General features: G+C 37.9%; 2 protein-coding genes across 2 annotated transcripts in view; both read left to right on the top strand.

Moving 5' to 3' along the window:
• snx17 (sorting nexin 17) overlaps window positions 1–4,117 on the top strand; it is a 40,219-nt gene extending 36,102 nt beyond the window's left edge. The window contains exon 15 of the mRNA XM_088089407.1: window positions 130–4,117. Coding sequence (XP_087945533.1) covers window positions 130–249 — 120 coding nt within the window. The 3' untranslated portion in view covers window positions 250–4,117. The remainder of the gene's footprint in view (window positions 1–129) is intronic.
• Window positions 4,118–5,682: 1,565 nt separating this feature from the next.
• On the top strand, window positions 5,683–22,511 carry znf513a (zinc finger protein 513a). The gene is made up of 5 exons (XM_042503774.2): window positions 5,683–5,893; window positions 7,997–8,133; window positions 12,948–13,082; window positions 16,288–17,058; window positions 18,292–22,511. Exons 2-5 carry the CDS (start codon window positions 8,094–8,096, stop codon window positions 19,248–19,250), a joined length of 1,905 nt encoding a protein of 634 aa, XP_042359708.1. The 5' UTR covers window positions 5,683–5,893; window positions 7,997–8,093; the 3' UTR covers window positions 19,251–22,511.
• Window positions 22,512–23,211: the final 700 nt, after the last annotated feature.

Raw genomic sequence — 23,211 nt, 5'->3', positions numbered from 1 at the left:
ACCTGTGTTTAAACCTCGAACATTTTAGAAGAAATCTTGGGTTCATTCATCAATATTCTCTTATCTGAATTATTTCATACTCTGCCAAAGAAATTTAGAAATACCTCAAATATTTATTTTCCCATTTAGACCAAGCTGAGCTCGGTGTCTCTTCGAGGGATCAGCGCTTCCAACTCGGCAAACGACATCAGCGGCAATGATTTTCACGGTAACTATGCTTTCGAGGGAATTGGGGACGACGACCTGTAACCCCTGACTCGCCCTCCTCCCCCCTCTTCACTCCACTGTCAGCGACTGGGACGACAAAGATTACACGCTGAGCTGAGCCGAGCCGAGCCGAGCGGGCCACACACGCCTCCGATTCTGCAAGATTGTAGCTTCTTCCTGGAGAAATCGCTGCCTTAAGCTCTCATTTAATCTTTGTCCTTTCTTTTAGATTTTTAAAAGCTCGTCTTGATTTTAGTTTCAATCATATTCAAACTTTGTCCCTGTGATATTACACTTGTGGCGACATACAGTTAATAGCATATAAAGCTGCAGGTACGCAAATAGGGATGCTTTTTTTGTACGTTACTGACAAATTCCTACTTCTGTTTCTTTCACATGGATTACTGTTTAATTTACAGTATATTTGAAGTTCTATAATGCAGTTAAATTCATGAGGTACAAAGTAAATTAATATATTATCAACTACATGAAGAAAACCTGCTAGATTCTTCCCCCCCCGGTGGCTGCATGTTCCTTTCCGACCCGAGAGCCAAATGTTTAGTTAGACCTGGCACTAGTGATAAACAGCAGAACTGGACATGGATAGTTCTCAACACGAGTCCAGTGAATGTGTTGAAATTGATCTCAAAACTGTAGACTATTCAGAGCATCTGCTTACTTATATGGATGATCGATGTTCGGCTTGGCTATATACCAAAATGTCTTGTTTTTATACTGTCAGTGATCCTCTGTGTGTCATGCTACTCATGTGCCAAGTCAGTAAATAATCTCAGTGGTGTTTTCAGCTTTTAGGTTTGAGGCACAGTCACTCATACTGCCTTCAGAAATAGTCTGATGCCTTAAAGGAGAACTCTGGTGTTTTTCAGCCTGGACTCTATTTTCCTATGTTTTTGTGTCTAAGTGACTAAAGCAAACATTAATTTTTGAAAAATTTCCAGTCCTGAGTGGGAGTACTGCAGCCAAGAAACAGGTTGCAATGTAATCGCTCAGGGCAGGTGCACTCAATTGCACTGTCAATTTAACTAAAATGCTTTTTTTTTTTTTTTTTTTGACTGACGGGCTCTGATTGTGATTACAAGTGTCTTGTACCGTTTCGGAAAGGAGTGAAATGTTTTTCTGTACCTTTTGCTCGTTGTGGTTTGTTTTGTGTCCAAGTCTCACTCTGAAATGTCATGAGAGGAGACTTGTCACAAAAGGAAAATGGTGGAAATGTTTGTGAGAGTTGAAGAGGAGAGCTGGATTGTGCTGGAGTACAGAAAGCATGTTTTACTGTTAACTAAACTACTTGGCTGAACATTTAGCTGGTTTTGAGCATGTGAAAAAAATTGGAGAGAGTTCAGAACGAGGCCTTTTTCTGTGCTTTTCTCTGGTCCTGGTCTGTTTTGTAATCAAGTAGAACAAGTCAGATTCTGATATCTTGTAGACTTTTTCCACATTGTCAAAGTTAGCTATTTATTTGAGCCATGACATTGAATGTTTTTGTAAATGAGAGTAAGACACAATCTCTATACTCCAACACGGGTCTCACTAACGTCAAGTCTCTTAATGAAATCTCGCGAGAGAAGACTTGTTGCAAGAAAAAAAAAGTGGAAACATTAGACAGAGTTGGAGAGAGAGGAGTGCTGGTAACAGTTTGTTGTGTTGGAGTACATCTATAAAAAAATCTGTCATGGTTGAATATTTAGCTAATTTTGGTAACATTAAAAATCATTGACTTTTTTTCTACCTTTCGCTTGTTCTGGCCTGTTTTCTGCCCATTTCTCACTACAGGAGATGTTTCATTCTAAAATCTAATTGACTTCTCCACATTGTCGAATTCAGCTAAATCTTCAGCCATGACATTGAATATCTTTTAGATGACGGTAAGATATGCTTTCTGTAATCCATCACAAGTCTCGCTAACAAGAAGTCTCTTTATGAAATCTCGCGAGAGGTGGATTGTTGCAGGACCTAAATGTCCACCTTCCGAACTTGCGGACTGAGCTCTCATGTTCAGTCATACGTTCTGTGACGTGTTCTCTGTCATCATGTTAAGTCTGAGAGGGCAGAGACTGCAAGCCGCTCATACACAGGCTTTGAGTCTGTTTCACCCGTTGCCATGGAGACATTTGAGAGACAACTACAGTCATGTACACAATGATTGCTGCTGTCTTATTTTGTCTGCTCATCTTTCTATCCCAGCGGATAAGATATAAATCCCATTTTTGTGACTGAACAAAATGATATTCACACTTTTCTATACAAAATATAGGTTACAGGTAGTTTTCATGATGTAATTAAATGTTTTTTTCTAACACATATGATTCAAGTAACATTTTAGCACAGTAATTTATCATAAGTTTTTTTTATCTGCATTTACAAAAAAAAAACCATGAAGCATTATATCTGTATTTATATGAACTGTGGTTTAATTAAACCTGCAAAGTCTGGTGAAGTCTGCACCCGACGCAGACTCTCAAAAAGTCTGCAGAAAGTCCGCTTCAGGCCACTTGAGGACTTGATGAATTGTGGATTTGGACAGCCCTCTGCACCTGCAGACTTGCCATGTGTGCCTGCAAAGTCCGCGAGTCTACAAGTTTGGTGAAGTCCAGATATTTGGATTCAGCCCTTGTTCACACAAGTCACTTAAACACAAAAACGTGGGAAAATAGGATCCGGGTTGAAAAATACCAGTGTTTTTCCTTTAACTCTTACTTTTTGGCCTCGTGGGTAAACTTGTCATTACCTTAGTTGAAGCTTCAGATGAACGGTGGTGTCAGCCGGTGTTACCTAGAATCTTGCAGAACTTGATCGATGGTTGATTTGGCCGAGCTGCTTGCACTTGCTGAACCCATCATTTTTGCACAGTATTACAGGTGGAGATGAATGTTTGAGTGGAAGCTCGAGCATGACTTTTAAAACATTGTGTGGAGATTTTTATTTCCTTCCCAAGGGGCTCTGTAAAAATCCATCTATGATTTTTTTTTTTTTAAACCAATTTTTTAAAGGTTTCTCATGAATGCCAAATTATAGTTTACTAAAGCATTTTGCACAAAATAAACATAAAAAATTATGACAATGTCACTTTTTTATATTATGTACATGCAATTAAGTATTCTGAACATTTACTAATATCTTTATCATCAATAGCTTATTGTAATCAAATAGATCAAATGTAATCTAAGGTGTATAGAACAAAAGTTTAAATGGACTAACATTTATCATTGTTTACATAATGTTTAGGGGACTTTTAGTTAAAGTGTTTACAAATTTTGCATAAGATTTTTGTTGTTCTTTTGTTGTGCGAGTGATGTTGTGGTTGGGGAGCATTTTTTTGGGGGCTTCAGTTCATTGTAATTTGTACGTACATCGTGCCAATCATCTCAGAGGATTTAGCCAAAAAGGTGCTTTGGTAAAGTGTCTAATGTGATCACAACTGCTGGAGTGAACAACAAAAATGAACATATCCCGCTGTTTTATAAGACGTCATTCCATTTTTAATTGCTATTGAGCTGCGTCTCAGCAAAGCCTCTAAATGTAAATCGACCTATCGACAGCTTTACTCTCACTGGTAGCCACAACTGTAAACAAAATGTTCTCATTATAAATGTCTCGTTCGTTCACTGCTGTGCTGCTTCTTCTGTCTTCAGTTGCATTCACGGCATTTTTGGACGCCACTTTTCATTTAGATTTTCTTTATTCCTGTCAATACATGAAAGCTGCGAGGTCCTGGATGTTAATAAATGTGTAGGTGCCAAATTAAAGTGCATTTATCATCACTTTTACAGAAAATGTCAGATTTCATGATGATTGTATTGACTTGATTCATTCCACTACTTTTCATTTTGATTTTAGTGGTAAGGTCAGTGACAACTGTCATGATGCTAAAATAAACTCTGAAATTAGGTGATCTTGTGTTTCGTCTTTTAATGCTTGTAGTTCACTGTTCCGATGCTCCCAAAATCAGCAACAAACTCATCATAGAGCAACCACGTGGTATCAGAATCAGAAAACTCTATTCATTTCAGGGGTAAATTGTGCTAACAGTCACTCTGATGTGAAGCATAGAGAATTATAGACAGTAGAAATAATATTTATGAAAGTAAATACAAATATGATATAATCATTTACATAATTTACATCACATTTTCTAAATTACCTCAGATTTTACTTTGACTTTTCTTTCCAGATATTCCCTGATTTCGACAGACGCATCTGCCGATACTGGTTTTGCCTGTTTTGGGACAACTTCATCTGATTTATCGGCCAAAATGATACATCGCTCAACTTTACGAGCCTTAATTTGTTCTGCAATATCACATTCTGTGTCTAAACTGTATGAATCTACAGCCAAATTATATCTTATGGCATAAATAAAATATCAGCTGATATAGCTGTCTGCTCTGCTGATATAAGGGTCATATGGTCTGATGTAAAACTTGCAAAAGTAATGCAATACATTTGCCTACATTTTACATGCAAAGTGACATTTTTGCTGCATTTGAGGCATTTGAATTTGGCTTTAAATTGCATTGGTGAAAATGGATGGATTTTGTATATTGCTATGAAAATACTGAGTGCTGTGATTATCTGGTTACAGTCTCACAGCAGACTGCTATCTAGGCCTATTCTTTTTTCAGGTGGGTCTGATGGGGTTTTCAGTTTCCTTTCCATTAGATGAGTGCTTTCTCCCTTTTTGTAGGCCTAAAAAAATCTCAGTTTAAATAAGAGACACGCAGGTCCAGAACTGTAAACAAATTCAAGATGATCATATAATGAATATTTTAGCTACTATATACATAAGAACTACAACTACAATGATTCAGTGAGGTAATGCAACCGGAAATTGTTTTCGGAAGCGGAAACACCCAACTAAACGGAAGAGAGATGTATACAATAGAGTCAAGATAAAGCCCGACAGCATCAACAATGCATCCGGTTTTCCGCATTCGCCTTCGGAATAAAATCCATAAATGTTAACATTCAAAAAAAAGTTATCAAATTCTGTCACTTTGAATTTAATAGTTGCAGTGACTGCACACGGCTTATTAATTGCACTAGAAAAGAAGAAGGTCTATTTCTGCATAATAAGCAGCTTACTTTTAATAACAGCTACTTTTATTTTTCTCAACATATTTTCAATGAATTTGGAAAGTTTTTTTTTTTAATATTTAATTTTAAATGGGGTGCCAGAGTGCATCAAAATATAACTCGTTTATTAAAAAAAACTACAAATCATCAAATCATCTCATTATACAATGTAAGGTTGGATTTGCATGTTTTTTGTGGTTTTATTTATTTTATTTTACTTTTTTGTTTTTTACTCATGTACAGATTTAATTACACCATGAAGCCAAAGTAACGATCAATAAGTATTATTGTATACTGTGTGTAGTTTTGCTCTTAATATAACTGTCACGTCGCCATTAGTGAAAATGCTGCTTTTATTTTAAAGGACTCAGACAGGAAGTATTGTTGTTGTTGCTGCCGGTGGATCACAGGCGAATTTAGAAAATCAATTAAGTTATGAAAAATACCATTAATTGCCTTTCTTTGTCACCGCAGCTCATGAAGAAATGGCGGATCTCCAGACGTTGTACATCTGAGGACAAACACTTCGCACCCAATGGCGTATATCCCGACGACAAAGACCATCTTTATCGACAGGGATATTTACGTTTTTTAGGTGAGTTAGCTCGACAGCTAACTAGTGAAGTTGACATTAGCTGCTCGGCTAGTTTAGCTGTAGATTAAAACATGTAAAGACGCGGCTGGTATTGATTGAAGATGGCACTTGTCAATCACTGCTACGTGCTCACGAGGACGCGTTTTGTTGAGCCTCTCGTTGGGCGGCGTACGGTCAAATTTCCCAAGTACTGCGGACATTTCTTGCTGTTCAGCGACAGTCAGCTAGCTGCATGCTAAGTGAAGACATGTTTCAGTTTAAATTGCTAACTTTAGCTGACCCGCTTGATTGCTGTCTGTCGGGCTGCAGCACCGGAGCTAATGGGTTAGCCATCTTGCTAAAGTAGCTTGATAGCTAGCTACTTAATGTTGGGTTTTGTGTTTGTTTTTAGTGTAAATACACTAGCTTAAGTCCACATAATACACCCAAACGTCTTTCTGTGGTGGTGGTTTATTAACTATACTGTGTAGTATCTCCCAACTGGCTTTATAAGCTTAGGATGCATTTTCTGAAAATGATAGATAACACTGCAGTCTGTGTGTAACACACCTGACGCTGAATCACTGACTCTCAGCTCTGAACACATGAAGCCAGTCACTGCTGTGAATCATAGCATTTAGAGATAGCAGTTTTATTTACGTACAGGAAAAATTTAAAGAAAATATGTCAATACGTTACAGTAGCTATTGAATAGATTATGCACTGTTTATGTGCAGTATTTGTTTTGATGACACTGTGGTCTGTTTTTCAGCTCAAGGTACGACTTGATCAAATTCAATCAAGAGTGAGTTGTTGACAATGAGTATTAGTTGTTAGTTAGATCTTTATTTCACACAACAACAAAAAATAAGTCAAAAAGAAAAACATCAGAATGCCCATTGGACATATTCAGCCATAAACCAGGAGTAGGAGGAAGTAAATGTTTATTAAATCCTACCCCCTTTTTTCTATATAGATAATTACACATACATGCATGTACATGTACACACTCATATACATATATACACCTACATACACATATACATATTCACCATACACACTTTGATTTAATCAAACAGGAAAGAAAACAAAAATGCACACATTCACTAGTCCAGGCTTCTTAAATATATGTATTTTTCGTATTTTCATGTGATAGTAAAATGTAACTGTGTGGGGTTTGGACTGGTGGTCAGACAAAACACGCATTTGAAGATGTCATCTTGGGCTTTAGGAAATTATAAATACAAGGTAGATTTTATAGACTTCATGTGTCGTCTAACTTCATTTGTACATGGCATTTATGATAAGCTTCACAGACTTCTCAAATGTCAGTATTTGCTGTTTTTTTCTGTGATATTATAAGTGTCTGTGTGGGTGTTGGACCATTGGTTGGACAAAACATGAAATTTGAAGACGTCAAGTGGATTCAGATTATTTATATAGCACATTTAAATATGAAGGAATGTGGTGGTGAAAGTGCTTCAAAAAGAGATTAAATAAAACAAGAGGCACAGTCATATAAAAAAATATAAGTTCATAAACCCTTTGAAACCTTGGCAAATTGCCTTGATTTATTTCAAAAATGTGGGAAGAAGGCAAAGAGTAATGAAAGAAGGAATGACCCAAAAATACGCAAGAAATTAGTAAAAAGTACAAGAAAATTAGCTGAAAATTGTTTTGTAAAAAAGCAAACAAGAACGTAATTAAAAAAAAAGGAAATTACTGGTAAAAAAAGAGCTTAAAAATGCAATAATTTTGTGACATTATTTTGAATATGTAATTATGCTCATTATAAATATCGTTCTTCCCTAACTTTTTTCTCTTTTTGTCCCTAGACATTTTCCCCAGGCATTTTAAAAATAATTTTCTAAATCTATCAATTCCTAGCAATTTTTGGAACATTTGCGGGTTTCAAAGGGTTATCGAAAGCATGCAATATCTTAACAAACTCATAACACAAAAATAGTATTTCAAAAACATCAAAAATTAAAATACAGGGAAAATAAAAAGGTAAGTCATAATGGTAATTAAAAGGCTAAAGAAAAGAACTGGATCTTAAAACGGTTTTAAAGGTACCTTTAACTTCTAATTTATCTTAATTAATATTTTTTCTTGCATCTATAGAAATATTGAAGAATATCTTCCAGACGGATGAGAATGAGCTGATGGTTGTGGAAGTCTGCAAGAAGACGCTGCAAAAAAGAGAGAGGCTGTCTGGAAGATGCCAAGAAAAAAACAGCAGAATCCACAGCCAGTCAAGTGTAAGTATTCAGAGATCTTTTTGACGCTGAGAAGTTGATACATAACTGAGCTACGGATATAAGCTGTGTGTTTCCAATACCCATACAACTATGCTATTTAGTACCAAAAGCTTTAATATGTCCAATGCAGTATGCCAAAAATATGAGGATGTCCTGCTGCATGTAGTTGCATTTTGCAGTGTGCAAGCCAGCATGCATGCTATTCTGACCCACAATCCATTGCAAAATGTCTCATCGTTTAAGACACAAACAGATGACGGCTTGACGGCTCATAAACAGCTGACAGAAGCAGCAGTGACCAATGACAGCGCATTCAAAAACCTGATGTCCGGTCAAATAGAACCTAATGATAATAATAGTAATAATAGGAATTGTTCAAGTGAAAGAAAACAATCATAAAGATAAGAAACAACAAAAGGACATTATGATGAAAGTAATGATAGAGAAATGCATGTGTAATTTTGCTATTGTTCATATGTTAGAATCTACCATGTATGCAGTTTCCTAAAAGTTAAAACTGCATACAGCGCAAACTAACAATAGCAGAGTTCTCTGTGTTGACCTCCATATCTGGTGAACTCAGCGAATGGTGTTTGTTTTTTGTATCTCTAAGGTAACAATAAGTGACAACATTACACATACTTTTTAAGGGCAGCTGCAGTACATACTGATAGTAAATAGAAAAAGTATGCAATTCAGAATGCATTCAGATGTCTCACATCTTTTGTTTTAGCAACGTACATTAACCGTTGCTTCACCGTAATGTTTCAAGTTAAATCCTGAGTATAGGCCTGATCGTTTACAATGAGCGTCCTCTTCCTCCGCTCACATCTGGGCACCAGGCGTTGCTGTTTGAGTACTTAGATTGTTTCACATTAATCATACTGACCCACAGAACTGCTACAAGTGATGCAGTTAAATCTTGTGTAGCGTTCTGCATTCATTAGACTGATTGAGGAATGTACACACTGCAAGTTGCTTCTAAAATTTATAGTTAGAACTGTATAGATGTGACATTAGGAGCTATTTATCTGTGTAAAAACACATAGAATTACTCGTTTTGTGTGAATTGTACCTCCCAATGTCTTGTATCCCGTGTGGTACCTGATTTAGAAAGATATGACTGATATTATGTTAGTAACACGCTTCATACAGAGTTTAAGCTGTTACTTGCACCCTGCTGCTGATACCATGCATGCTAACAAAATGTGGCCTTAACTTATTTCTTAAACTGTGCAACCTGCAGTATGGCTAGATGTTAGTGTTGCCACTTGGCAGAAGTGGCAACATCTTGATCTCCTAACAATCAAGCTTAGATTTAAAGAAAAATGTTGAATTTTATTATTTTTTATAAAATTTGTTGGTTTTATAGAAAACCTGTTTTGGTTTTTATTTGTTTTTTTTCTTTTTAAGAAAATGTGTTTGAAAGTCATGTTTTCTTTGAAAACAAATTTAACAAAAAAAAAGTGATTTTTTAATTTGTTTTTTCTTTTATCTAAAAATAAGACCTTAATTTTTTTTATTAGAATTACTTAAATCAACGCTTCAGATGTCTTAAAGATGCTCAGACAAGGGAAGTGGGAATTTATGACTCATTTTTTTTGTGACATTGTGTTGCAAAATCTCAAAATAATTAGTAACATCTGTTAAAAGAAAAAAACTTGTTAAACTCACAGGACCAAAGACAGTGTAATCCCACATGCAGAGTGAGAAACAGAAAACTCACCAACAAAGTATTTCCCAGTTTCCCAACAGATTTTTCACCAGACCAAAAACGGCAAAATTGCCCTTAACCCTAAGTAAAAAACAAAGTTTCATGATTTTTTTTTCTTCAGTTTTGGTTACTGTAAAATTGGTCTTAAATTTGATGCCAAGTGGCACTAAAATACATTTTAAAGAAGTATTAAACTATTTTTCCTTAAGCAGTAGGAACCCTGGTGAACAATCCCATATGTTTCTCCATTTTCTCATCATGTTCTGTCTCTCCCTCCATGTAAACCATGTAGCTGAAATTAATAGAGTATGATAAGTTCAAGAAATGTTGGGCAAGTGGGGCAAGAAAAACAGTGTTGTTGTGGGTCCTGGAGAAGTTCATGGAAAAGATTGCGAATTTTTTCATGAAGATGAGTGGAACCCTGTTATATTGTCATGTAGTCATTATACGTCCAAGAGTTTGCTTTAGTATGCTTTTTACACTCATATGCCCACTGATTTAATAGACATCTGTTAATCCATGGAGCCAAAATGATGACGTTTATGTTTGGCATTGAAAAAAAGCCTGAAATTGAAAAAAGAAAAAAAAAAAATTGGCACTTAAAAACTTGTATTTTAAAAAGTTGTAATGGCATCAAAACAAGTACTGGCATTGAAAAAGCTTAATTGATGAATAAAACACAGACATTGAAAATTATATTATTTAATTTTTCTGTATTTTTTATTTTAATTTTAATTTTATAATTTTTTTTTATGGCAATCTTTATTTTTTCAAAGACAATCTTTTTTTTCAGTGCCAATCTTTTTTTTTTGTCAATGACTGTTTTTTTTCAATGATTTTTTTTTCTTTTTCTTTTTTCGATGTCAGTAGTTTTAGGTTTTCTTTTGGTATGGAGGGGAGGGGGCTAGGAGAGCGCGATTTACATATCATTTGCATACTGAGGAGAGAACGGCGCTTTACTGCCCTCCACAGTATGAGACAGGGCTCTGCCTGCAGGCCTCCACTGTGAGGACACTTTAGTGCAGGCTCCGCTCTCAAGTCACCTCCACTGTCACAACAGGAAAATTTCACAAAAAAATCCAAATAAATGCACGGCCAAACTTCAAAATAAAATCGGTGGAAGCAATGTTTTCTTTGATTAATCTTTACTTAATTAGTCAACAATGTAACATGAAAACCGTTGTTCCTCAAGTGCAGATATTGATTTTACGTTTTGATTTTGCTTATTCTGTTTTCGTAGAATGTAACATGGATATTTATGCCAGCGAAGCAACATATAGTATAAAGATTCAATAATTTTAACAGTAATGTTATCCTTTTTACATGCGCTATTGATGTATTTGGTCAAAATGGGACATAAACTCCGTCCACATAGCCTAGCGACATCAGTTCATTAAAAAATCTGCTTAATTTAATATGAATTGATAACTGTGGGTATTTTATATGACACACCAATGTTTCCTTTTTTCAGTTTCAGATTGTCTTTTCAATGCCAAACATTAAAGTCATCTCTCTGGCTCCATATTAATCTAATTTGATTTGATGTGGTCCTATAAAAAAGAATCATCCCACACATCCTTGATATATTATTGTCATCATGTCAAACACTGAAACGACCAGTAGATGGCAGCGGCTTGTTGTTCCTCAAGGATTTGCCAAGAAAGTCTGATGAGCGTAATGCCCTTGAATTGGCCTGGTGGTTGTTTTGCGAACGGTGACAGCTGTGTGATGGCTGTTTGGATTCCATCAAGCTTGAGAGACCAAGTTAGTGTTTCAGGCGTCATTAGCTGTAACTGCAGTAAAAGAGCTCCATCTGTCAACTGAGTAGCAGCTCATTTTTGTTCTTAAATCGTGTTTATACACTGTAAGGAAGTAAATTAGGTGTTCTCCCTAAATTCTGATCAACTTTTTACTTTTAATGTTAAACAGATAACATTGTAAAGCAATTAAAAGTTTTTTCATCAGCAGAAATACAGAATAAATATTGTACTCATGGCTAATAACATTTCCATTAAATGTATTTTTGATTCACCTAAATTAATTTATGTGTAGTTCAGCACAATTTTAGATTATTAGGGTGGACTAAACAATTGCACATTATAGAAGAAATTACTTGGCAAGGGATGCAAAAAGCTTTAAAGTTTATGTTTTATGTTTATGGCATAAAAAGAATATTGGTGCAATCTGCTTTTTTAGTATCATACTAGCATAATACTTTCTTAAATGCTCAAAACCAACGAGTATACATAAAAAATCATATTCACAAGGTTCAAGGTAAGGCTGCATTCTCAATACTATCAGGCTCCTCCGGCCAAACTTGGAGGAATACTTGACCATTTGTAGGTCAGTTACTCACCCTATGTTACATTGAATTTTGGAAAAAAAACATTGTTTTTCTTGCATGCCTCTGTTGAATTAAGAATCCAAAAACTGATCAAATTCTTGATGAATTGTAGTCATAGGGGTTTGTGTTACACAACAGCAAAGCTATATCAAAACATTTGTTTAAAAACTCTCACACAACTCGTGCAGTATCATGTAGGTCTCGTTTATTCAGTCCTATTGTCAGTGCTTCCCAACACACAGCCCTTTCTGATGGGTAACTGAACGAAAAGTGAAACTTATTTGTGCTCTCCACAAAGCCGGGCTCCATCAACAAAAACTGTAATTTTACCTCACAAGACACAGGAGCGATGGGTCTACCCCTGCCTCGATCAGTACTTTGTTTTTGTTATTCTGTGACTTTTGGGAATCTGAACTAAGCCTTTAAAAAACCAAAATAACACTAATAACCTGAGCGTTTGTAAACAGGTGTTGTGATATCATTTTGTGGTTGTAAAATGTAGTCATCAAATTCATCAAATATGTTAAATGTTTTTGGATTCTTTGTTCACCTGAGGCACGAGGGAAAAAAAAAATTGGAAATCCATCAGGCTGCTAATGATTCCAGTTGACAGTGTTGTGTTCTGCTTTATGTCTCAGTGCCTTGAGGGTTTGCCAGTAACAGCGAAATATTCATGCAAATTTATTTAAATGGGCCCTTTAGTCAAAACAAAGTAGTCATCAAATATTGTTGATTACCTCCTTTCTCTGACCGCAGTGGATTCTGAAGATGGTGTAGCCATTGAAGCTCCAGGAAACCTCACCTTAGACACAGACTTCCTTCTCGGACAAGACCTTGAGTTTGGTGATCCGGATCATGAAAACAAGATTCTAGGCCTGGAAAAGTTCTCAGGTTTGTAATACTTTTTTTTTAATCATTATGTGTTGAGTTATAATCCTTAAGATCTCAGTCCTGGTTGGTTTGGCAACACTCTCAGTTACCATGGTAACAGCACGGGCTTCAGCCTCTGCTAATACAGCAGGAGAGCAACTGGCATATCTGTTTACAGCATAACAAAACAAACTTTTATTTGTTCAAGACAACAATGCCTGAAATGACTGGTGTTGTTTTGAACATGCATTTTCGATGATCGTCTTGCTAATCTTTTGACAGTATGTGTTTCCTGTAGTCGCTTCATCATAGCAAAGGGGGCGAATACATATGCATGCTCCATTTCTCATTATTTTATCTATCAGAATGTTTGTTTTTAGTTTTGTAAAATTTCATTTCACTTCACTGATTTTGACTGTTCTGTTAAGGTCCATTACGAGAAAGAACAGGTTGTAATGCAACAAAACACCTGGAAAGTTGAGTTTGCATAAGCAGTAAATTTATACAGCTTTGATGCAGCGTTTAGAGAATAAGCAGTTAACAGTGAGGCCGATATCAGTTGGAAAAAATTATAAACAGAATCATGGGTCACCTGCCGCCGCGCACAAACGGCAGACTCCAGTGAAAATGAAAACTGCTATAGAATGTAGAATAAAGAAAAAAAATGCTGACTGTGAATAGTATCAAAAACAGTTTGATTTAACCCTTTGAAACCTGGATCCAGGTTAGTTTTCTTGTAAAGCATTCAGACACCTTTCACAAACTATTTATGCTGAGCAAATTGGTTTTATTTCTTTCAAAAATATGGGGAAAAATGTAACGACCAGCTTAGCAAGAAATGTCCTACAAGTTGGAAGTGATCTGTGTTGTCTAAACATCTAGTCCCACATATGGCAGACGTGTCTATTGATTATATAATAATGGTAATAGGAGGATCACACACTATGATCATTTTATTATATTTCAATTGACTTCACAGTTTGAGCTACACTCACTTGGTGTATCATTATGTTTTTTGTACAAGCCTTTATTTTCATTTCCTGTCATTACTTTGAAAACATGTAATGAATCTGGTATGGAAATTATTTGAATGTTTTTGGGTTGTTTTTTTTTTTTTACCACAAATGGAAGCGGCGGTTTCATTTGTTAAGCAGCCGTACCACAAAGATGACTCTAACAGTTTGTTTTCCGGTGATGAAGTGTAGCCCCTCTGTGCGACAGAAAGAGAAATGGAACGACCAGCTCATATTTCCCAGCATGACTCTTTGTCAGAGAGAATGATCTGAAAAATAGAAAAGTAGAGAAAGGAGCTGAGACACCATTATTATATAAGGGTCATAAAAATAGGACCATTACCATCAAGGACACCATTATAAGAGGGCATTTATTCATCATCATCATCATCATCATCATCATCATCATCTGCTACCTCTGCTCCCACTACCCCCACTACCATTATCGTTTCCCCCTCATCATCATCATCATCATCATCATCATCATCATCATCATCTACCCTCATCATCATTATCATCATCAGCAGCAGCAGCAGCCTCACCATTACAGTCATCATCATTATCATTAGGCTCGGTAATCATCCACGAGGGGTTTCCGTGGGGCAGGATAAAAGGGCAGTCTCCACTCTCGCCTTCCTCACATCCTGCCTCGGCATCTGTGGAGGAAGGTGGATTTCTTCTGGCTGGTTTGCTTTCAGAACTAAAGCTGAAGAGGTCTCCGTCTTGAAGTCTTGAAGCTTTTCTTCCCACTCACCGGGGGAAAAAAAAGCCTTTTTTGTCTTTTGTCTGTTTATTGTCTGAAAACCTCAAATGGCTTAACAACAGCTCAAACTCAGTTGACCTTGCAGGTAGCGCTGTGAGTATGAAACGTTTCTGTGAAATTTGATTTTCTCACTTTTTTTTTCTGAGAGGAGAGATTCTGTTTGTAGTGCAGTTATCTTTCTCAGTGTGATGGAAATTGAAGAGCATTATTTCTGTAACACTTAAATGCCGGTGGTTGTTTCCTTTATTCGTCAGACAGTTTTTAGTAATGATGGGTATTGTTAGGATTTTATTTATACTGATAAATGACATTGATCCTGCTTACAGATACCAGAACTTCTCAGTAATATACTACTACTCTCCATAATTTGCAACAAAAATTAAGACATGATGTTCAAGAAAAGAAAATGTATTAATGGATCTTTGCAGAAATAAGTTAAATTGTTTCGTGAGTTTCTTGTATATAAGATGAGAGGGAAGCAATTGCTACAAATGTGCTCAACAAACAGGGTTCCTGCAGATCCTTTAAAAAGTTTTAAAAGGCATTGAGTTCACTAGTCTAACGATAGGGCTTTAATTAGTGTAGAAATATCTTAAAACAATCGTTCAAATGTCTTAAAAATGCTTAGATATTGCAAAGAGAGTTTTATGAATCTTTTTCTTATGTTGCAAGCAACATCAACAAAAAAGTTTGCATGCTTGCATGAGGCAGTATTTCAGGAAATTTTTAAAAAAGCCATATTTTGCAAAAATGTAATGGGAACAATATTTTTGCTTTTATAGGTCACATGATGCGCTTGTTGTTAGGAACTAGCTCCCTCGGCCATGATGCTGCAGGTGCTACAAGTGGTTATTGCATCACGTAAATCTTCAAAAGTTGAGAGGATCATCTGGAAATCATCTGAAAACATCTGAAATGATCTGAAATTGTGGACTATCACCTCCCAGAATTCCCTCATACTGGCCACTCCCACGTATAAGGGGCTTGCCTGTCCATTATCGCTCGTATAACACTCCCACATTTCCCTCGACTAGAAATAATGACAGCTAGTGCGGTGACTGCAATAGAAATAAACCTGCTAATGTTTTGAACATCCATCACCATGAAGTCATATAACATCACTCAATGGAAACTCAGACATCTCGCAATTGTGTTTTATTGACATTTCCAAAGTATGGCTTAAATTTTGCGTAAATCTATAAACCCACGTAATGACATTACCTAATTAAAAAGGGGTGTATACAGTAGGACACAGAGTAAAATCAGAGAGAGGCAGAGAAAGAACATTTGTGAATGTAACCTTTTGGGGTGAAATGTTAATTTAATAAATGGCCGCAAAGAAATTTGCTGTATGGTTTTTAGGGTCTTTAATGACTTTTATTGTGAAGATCTTTGTACTAAAAATATGCAGTGATTAAAACATGTTTTTCTGTTTGTCTTCCCTTTTCAGAAGTAGCTGCTGAGATCGGTTTCTCTGTGTATCCTCTGGGTGATGAGGAGAGCCCTGCCTACAGCCAGCTCAGCATGGAAAGCGAAACAGAAAACTCGCACAGCACAACTGACAACGGTCGGGAAGACGAGGGCAGAGCAGCGCAGTCCGAGCCCAGTTTTCCTCCCTACCTGTCCTGCAGGGGTTGTGGACAGCTCCGCGATGACCCTCTGGGACCTGGCATAGACTTGGTTGGTCCGTACTGCCTTAGGTGCTGCAAAGCCTCACGGGAAGCCAAAAGTACGGACTTCTGTTCACCTTTTGGAGGCATCAGCGGGATTCGCTCAGGTTCCCATTTGCAGCTCGATGGTGAAGGGGTGGGAAACGGGATGGGGGACAAAGTACTGACGGCTGAGGACAAATTGGCCAAATTGCACTCATGCCACCTCTGCGGCTTCTCCTCGCGTTACGCCAACCATGTGAAGCGTCACATGAAGACTCACAATGGGGAGAAGCCCTTTAACTGCCCCCTGTGCACTTACGCCTCAGCGCAGCTGGTGAACCTGCAGAGACACCTGCGCATTCACACCGGGGAAAAACCTTACAAATGTGACATCTGCACTTTTGCCTGCAGTTCCCCCGGCAACCTCAAGAGGCATCAGCGCATGCATGTTCCCTCTGCAGGGGCGGGACAGGACGCCCCCCCACGACCTACCAGTGGCCAAAACAGTCTTAAGGGGCACGTAACAGGACAACGACCCAATGAAGAAGTGTCTGGTACTTCAGCCAAGGGTATGTATCACTTCCTTTATTCATTTAGTTTACTTTAGAAACAATTAAGCGTTTATTAATTATTTAATCATCTCCATAACTCTTTTTCTGCCTCCCCCCCAGCAATAGCAGAGGCATAAAAAGAATATGAAACAGTAAAACAACCTGAAAACATAATGCCTCTGGCCTCAGCTATTGCTGGCGCTGAGTCATCGTGTTTTCAGGTTGCTCATTCATTCTTGTGAACGCGATATGCCCTTGAGGGAATTTCTTCTAATTTTGCCAAACATTTACTTGGACTCAACAATGAGCTGATTAAATTCTGGTTGTGATAGGTCAAAGGTGAAGGTCACTGTGACTATGTCGGTCTCATTCTTGTGAACGCAATATCTCAAGGGAACTTGAGGGAATTTTGTTAAACTTGGCACAAATGTTGGAGTAGACTCAAAGATGAACTCATTAGATTTTGGTTGTCAAAGTTCAAGGTCATAGGGACCTTGCATTCTTTTGAAGGCCTTATCTCAAGAACGTTTTGAGGGAGCTTCCTCAATTTGGCACAAACATTCGCTTGGACTTAACGATGAGCTGATCAGAATGGTGTTCAAAGGTCAAGATCACCTTCACCTTGCATCAGTCTCATTTTCGTAAAAACAATATCTCAAGGTTGCCTTGAGGAAGTTTCCTCAAATTTGGCACAAACATTCACTTGAACTGATCAGGTGATCTGGTGATCAGAGGTCAAGGTCGCAGTGACCTCACACTGAAAACTCCCACCTTACCCACCTTAAAACTGATGATTGTATCGATCTTCTGTGCTGCTAGGAGGGAAGATGTGAGTGAAGAATCCATGTTTCCACAGAAATGGATGTACTGACTGGTACGCGGAGGTATACAACCGCATGGTGGTTTATCTAGTTTAGAAATTTGCATCAACTTGGTACCGAAGTATCAGTTTTCGTGACATCCCTCCTCACGATACAGTCTTGAAACATGATGAACAGATATACTTCTGCACACTGTCTAAATTGTAAAATAAATATTTTTTTGTGACATTTTGGTAACTAGATCTCATTTTGGAGAACAATACATTTTCTTAGTTTGATTGTGATCAACAGTTTTTCTGCAAATTGTGTCCAGCTCATCTCTTTCCTGCACAGCTGTTTAGAAATATATGTGGTAAGCTTTCTTTTTTTCTGATCGCTTTTTTTCTGTTATATATATTATATAATAACTCACTCCCATCTTTTTGTGAAGTTTCAGAAGTTGCGAGGCCGACTTCGAACCTGAGTTTGGGAGCCCAGAACAACGACTACCTATCAGCCTTTGATGGCTTGAAGGGGGCGTCACCACCACCCATACCAGCCTCTAACCCGGCTCCTGGCCACCAGCCTCCGCCCCTGCTGGACTCCACAGGCAGCAGCGGCAGCAGGGCTACCAGAGAGGGCGTGGCAGATGGCGCCGCCCTCCCCCCTTCGCTTTTTCCTTTTACCTGCCGGTTGTGTGGCATCGTCCTGGAGGACGAGGACGGCTCCTCGGCCCAGATTTGTGCCAAGTGTACCCTTGAAATGCTGACTAAAGACTCGTCATCATCTCCCAACAGCCCTGGCGAGCGCAGTGATAAGGTGTACACCTGCGCCGCCTGCCCTTTCCTCACACACTACCCAAACCACTTGGCACGCCACATGAAAACTCACAGCGGCGAGAAACCCTACAAGTGCCCACAGTGCGACTACGCCTCAGCGCACTTCGACAACCTCAAGCGCCACCACAGAGTGCACACGGGCGAGAAACCTTACAAGTGCCATTTGTGCGATTACGCCTGCGGGAACCTGGCCAACCTGAAGCGCCACCAGCGCGTGCACTCGGGCGCAAAGCCCTTCCAGTGTGCCGTGTGCAGTTACTGCTGCAACCAGAGCATGAACCTGAAGCGGCACATGCTCCGGCACACGGGAGAGAAGCCGTACAAGTGTCAGGAGTGCGGCTACACCACCGGTCACTGGGACAATTACAAGAGACATCAGAAGAAACACGGCCTGGCCACGGACGGCTGGGTCAAAGTCCCAATGACAGGCAACAATGAAGAAGAGGGAGGAAGAAAAGGGATGGGAGCTGACGTTCCAGCTCACAGAAAAGAAGCAGGTGTTGATATGCAGTACATGTCGAGGGAGGGAGGTCAGACAATACACTCGTGCTACAAACTTGAGATTGTATAAAATATAACTCAGCAAAACTAAGCTACCAGCAACTTGTTTTTTTTTCTTTTTCACAGAGCCTTTATATTGTTTTAGTGTGTGTCTGTCTTTTAGTGTTTTGTCAGATGTCTTCGAAGGCTGCTAATCGTTTATTTGTAGAATCTCGCACAATTATGAAACACAATTGTTCTTTGTATTTTGATCCCTTTTTTGGGTTCAGTGTCTGTTCAGTTCGTCTTCTAGTCCGTGTCAAGACAAATAGACTTTTTCCACTGTCTTATTCTGTATGTTACACCACACCAGAATAATTCAAACATTCCCCTCTCATGTTACAACACATATCTTCATTCAAGGACAGGAAATACTCAAATTCTCCTCAAAACATGTGCACATTTATGCCTGAACTGTTGAGCTGCACTGTGTAGTTTTTCGGGTTTCTTTTTTCTTTGAAAAAAGGGGCAATTGCTATTTTTATCAAAGCTGTTAGTGTTAGACACAAGAGTCCTGCATGGGTCTGACTTCCTTTTTTTTTTTTCTTCATTAATATTTTGTCAAAATTTTCAGCACCCACTTCACAACCAGCACAAGATCACACATATGATCCTACCAGAACCTTAAGTCCTATAATAACAACACTGCGCTCAAATAATTCCTTTAGGCAGCATGTTTAGGAATTTCAAACATGTGAGACTAAGATATTTTATTTTATGAGACAGATTGTTAGATTTGGGGAGATTTAGCGACATCTAGCGGTGAGGACTGTAGATTGTACATCTGAAACTCATCCAGGAAAGGATTCCTATTAGTAAGTATTATTTGTGCAGGAGGTTTTTACAGGGAGCCACATTATCCGCAGAAGGCTCTTATCCTCCATAAAAAAAAAAGAACTGAGAGGGTGACTAAAACTGGTAAAAAACTAATAAAGCAGTTTTACCTTATAAATCAGTGTTCCTCCTTCACTGTTTGGCATGTCAGAGATGCGTCACTAGCCCAGCATCTGCTGATGTTTGCTCATCTTTTTTTCCTGATAACTTAAAGTATGCTCACCTTGTTTCTGATCCAGATGTTCAAAGCAAATTGACGCAGTTTTGAACCTGTAAAAACACAAGAGTGTCAGTGTCAGTGTTTTTTCAATGCCGTGTGGTACGGCGAAAACACACATCCCTGCGGATGTGTTTCTCCTTTTTCTCTGTTACCTTAAAATTCAGACATTCAGGAGGTTTTTACAGGAAGCTGAAATATCCACAGAGGTTTCTTCCCCTCCAAAACAAAAGGATCCAGCGATTTAAACCCATTAAAGCACTGAATAAAGCAGTTTTACTTGACAAATCAGTGTTTTTCCAACACTCATTGTAGAGGTGTTGATAACTACAGAGGCCGATGCAGAAACGCAAATAGCCCTATCCAGAGCCAGTTTTTAGTTTGTCCATTCTGAGCTGCTGTAGACATATCGCAGTGCAACATGGACCCACTCCTAATGTAGATATATAGGGCACATTCTAAGGTAACAAAAGCAAAGCGATTTTTATTTTCCGATGATTATAAGCTAAAGGAAGCATGCTTATTATATTTTATTTAATTTCTGCAAAAATATCTCCCTACTTTTGAAATGAAGATAACACAGGAAATACAATTCAAATGACTGTTTTTTGCTTATTCTCATGATATTAAGCCCCACATCTCTACAGTTTACGTGTATATTATTAACACATCTGACTGAAGCTGCTTTCAAAATCCAGAAGACAGCTGACACACAGGCAGCAGGAAAAGGATTAAAAATTTAAAATGTTGAATTGAATTATCATCAATCTCATTTTATTTGAAACTATCATCCAACACCTGCGATCCAACCTGCATATTCTTTTTTTTTTTTTTTTCGACCAGAACTGAACCGGTAAGTCAAATTTAGCCAAAAAAATCCGGCAAATCACCTTTTTTGTGGGCAGCTCGACTTAATGCAGGACTCTGATCATAAATGTATTGCCTAATTGTTTTGTATCAAAAATCAACTTGAATGTTTCTGAAAGCTGATTACGTTTACCTTGGTTACCTTTGGTTTGCTTCTTGGTATTTTTAGGGTTCAAAAAACAAGTCATGGAATTTAACAACCACATTTTCCAGGCCTGGAAAAGTCATGGAAACAGTCAAAATCACTGAAATTTTGAAAAAAACAACTTGGGCAAGAATTTAGTATTAGTATTAGTATAGTAGGTCCTTGAAAAGTTGGGAATTAATCTTGAAATTTTGTCTATGAAAATGTGTGGGAAGCCTGTATTTTGACTACACAGTGCAGCTTTGAGTAAAGATGGGTCCTTCTGAGGGCCAATATTGTGCTTTGTTTGCGTTGGGGCACAGGCTCTGCTAACAGCATGCCTTCAGATTAATTTACTAATGTACTACTAGCAAAGTGCTATTTGATAATACTGGACTTGTTTTACTCTTGAGAAACTATACTGATTATAGGTTCTTTAAACCTAACAACATAATCTCCCGTGTCTTCAACTGCGTTGTCTTCTTTTTGCCAAAACCCTCAGGATTAGAAAAAGTGATTTAAAAAAATAATTTTGTTTTTTTAATACTACAATTGCATGTGCAAGCATTTTATAGGCCCTCTTCAGTCTTCACTTGGTTGTTTGGTTCAAGAAAAAGCACAAACATACACGCACTGTTGCATTTGGAAAGTTGTGGAGGAAAAAAAAAAAGTCTCTTATGCGATACAGGAGAAACAAACTGTAAACAAGCATGTTCAAAAGGATTTTCCCCCACGAACTTGTACTTGGTACATATCATGAATTTGTCAATTTCTGGAACTTAAATTTGTTTATTTTGGGTCTTTTTGATCACGTTTCTTTTAATTACTGTTTACTATTAACTGTGAAATTAGCCCATTCTCGTGTTTTTTACTTGAAAAAGATGACACTATTAGTAAGCATGTGAGTGTGTAATGGTTTTATTTTTTTAACGTGGCTGTAATACACTGCTAGAAGTGCATACTTTAATATATAGATTTTTTTTTTTAGTTTTTGAATGTGTGATGTGTCATTTAGATCCAATGGGAATAATAATAGGGACTGTGATTTAATTTTACACTCTTCATGAGTTACTATTATATGCAAGTGAGATATTTTTTCAGGTTGCAGACTTGCCATGACACAGTGGAGCATTGATTCGTACTGACATCCCCCAAGTGTCCGTTTTTGTCTTCATGCAGTGTCTCATAAATGCCTTAAATGAGGATTTTGAAATAAACACATGGAAGTCATTTCATTGAATGTCAGACAACAGACTGGATTTCTTCATTTCAAACATGCAGTACATCACTTTGATTACAACTGAACCATATGACCATCCTCTGTACCTGGGGTGGGGAACCTCCGGCCTGCGGGCCATGTACGGCCCACGAGACCGTTTGATCCGGAGCGCCACACAGTTCTAAAAATGAATGTAAACTCAGGGGAAAAAATGTCGACAGCAATTACTCTTCTGACAGCAATGCATGTCTGAGTTAGGTTCAGGGTCAGTAAACACAACACGTGAGGATACGTGCAATCGCGCAATAACATTGGGGATGGATTGACAAGTGATATGTGACATGGCCAGGGCCAAGAAAAGGAGGATGGATGCAGAATGCCACGTTTTCCAGGAGAAATGGACGAAAGATTGTTTATTTGTCGAAGTAAAAGGTAAAGCACTTTACCTAGTTTGTGGGGTTGTGCCGGAAGTGATGAAAAAGGGCAAGTACGAGTCATTACAGCTCGAAACATGATAAAATGGACAAAAGGGCAAATGCGTTTTAATAAAATTAACGGTCTTCTTTGGAGTTGGGGTGCCCAACAATCAGCTTTCACAACACTACACACTGACAGAGACAATGTTAGGGGGGCAAGTTTTGCAGTGAGTTAATTAATAGCTAAGAAGCTGAAATATCATGCAGAAGGAGTTGGTGAATGAGTGTAATTTACATGAAATAATCGTGAAACCA

Source organism: Plectropomus leopardus, chromosome 16 (assembly GCF_026936395.1).
Source record: "Plectropomus leopardus strain MGB_pleo_1.0 chromosome 16, ASM2693639v1, whole genome shotgun sequence".
Taxonomy (NCBI): Eukaryota; Metazoa; Chordata; class Actinopteri; order Perciformes; family Serranidae; genus Plectropomus; species Plectropomus leopardus.
The sequence above is the reverse complement of the archived record's forward strand: the minus strand, read 5'-3'. Positions and strand labels throughout refer to the sequence as shown.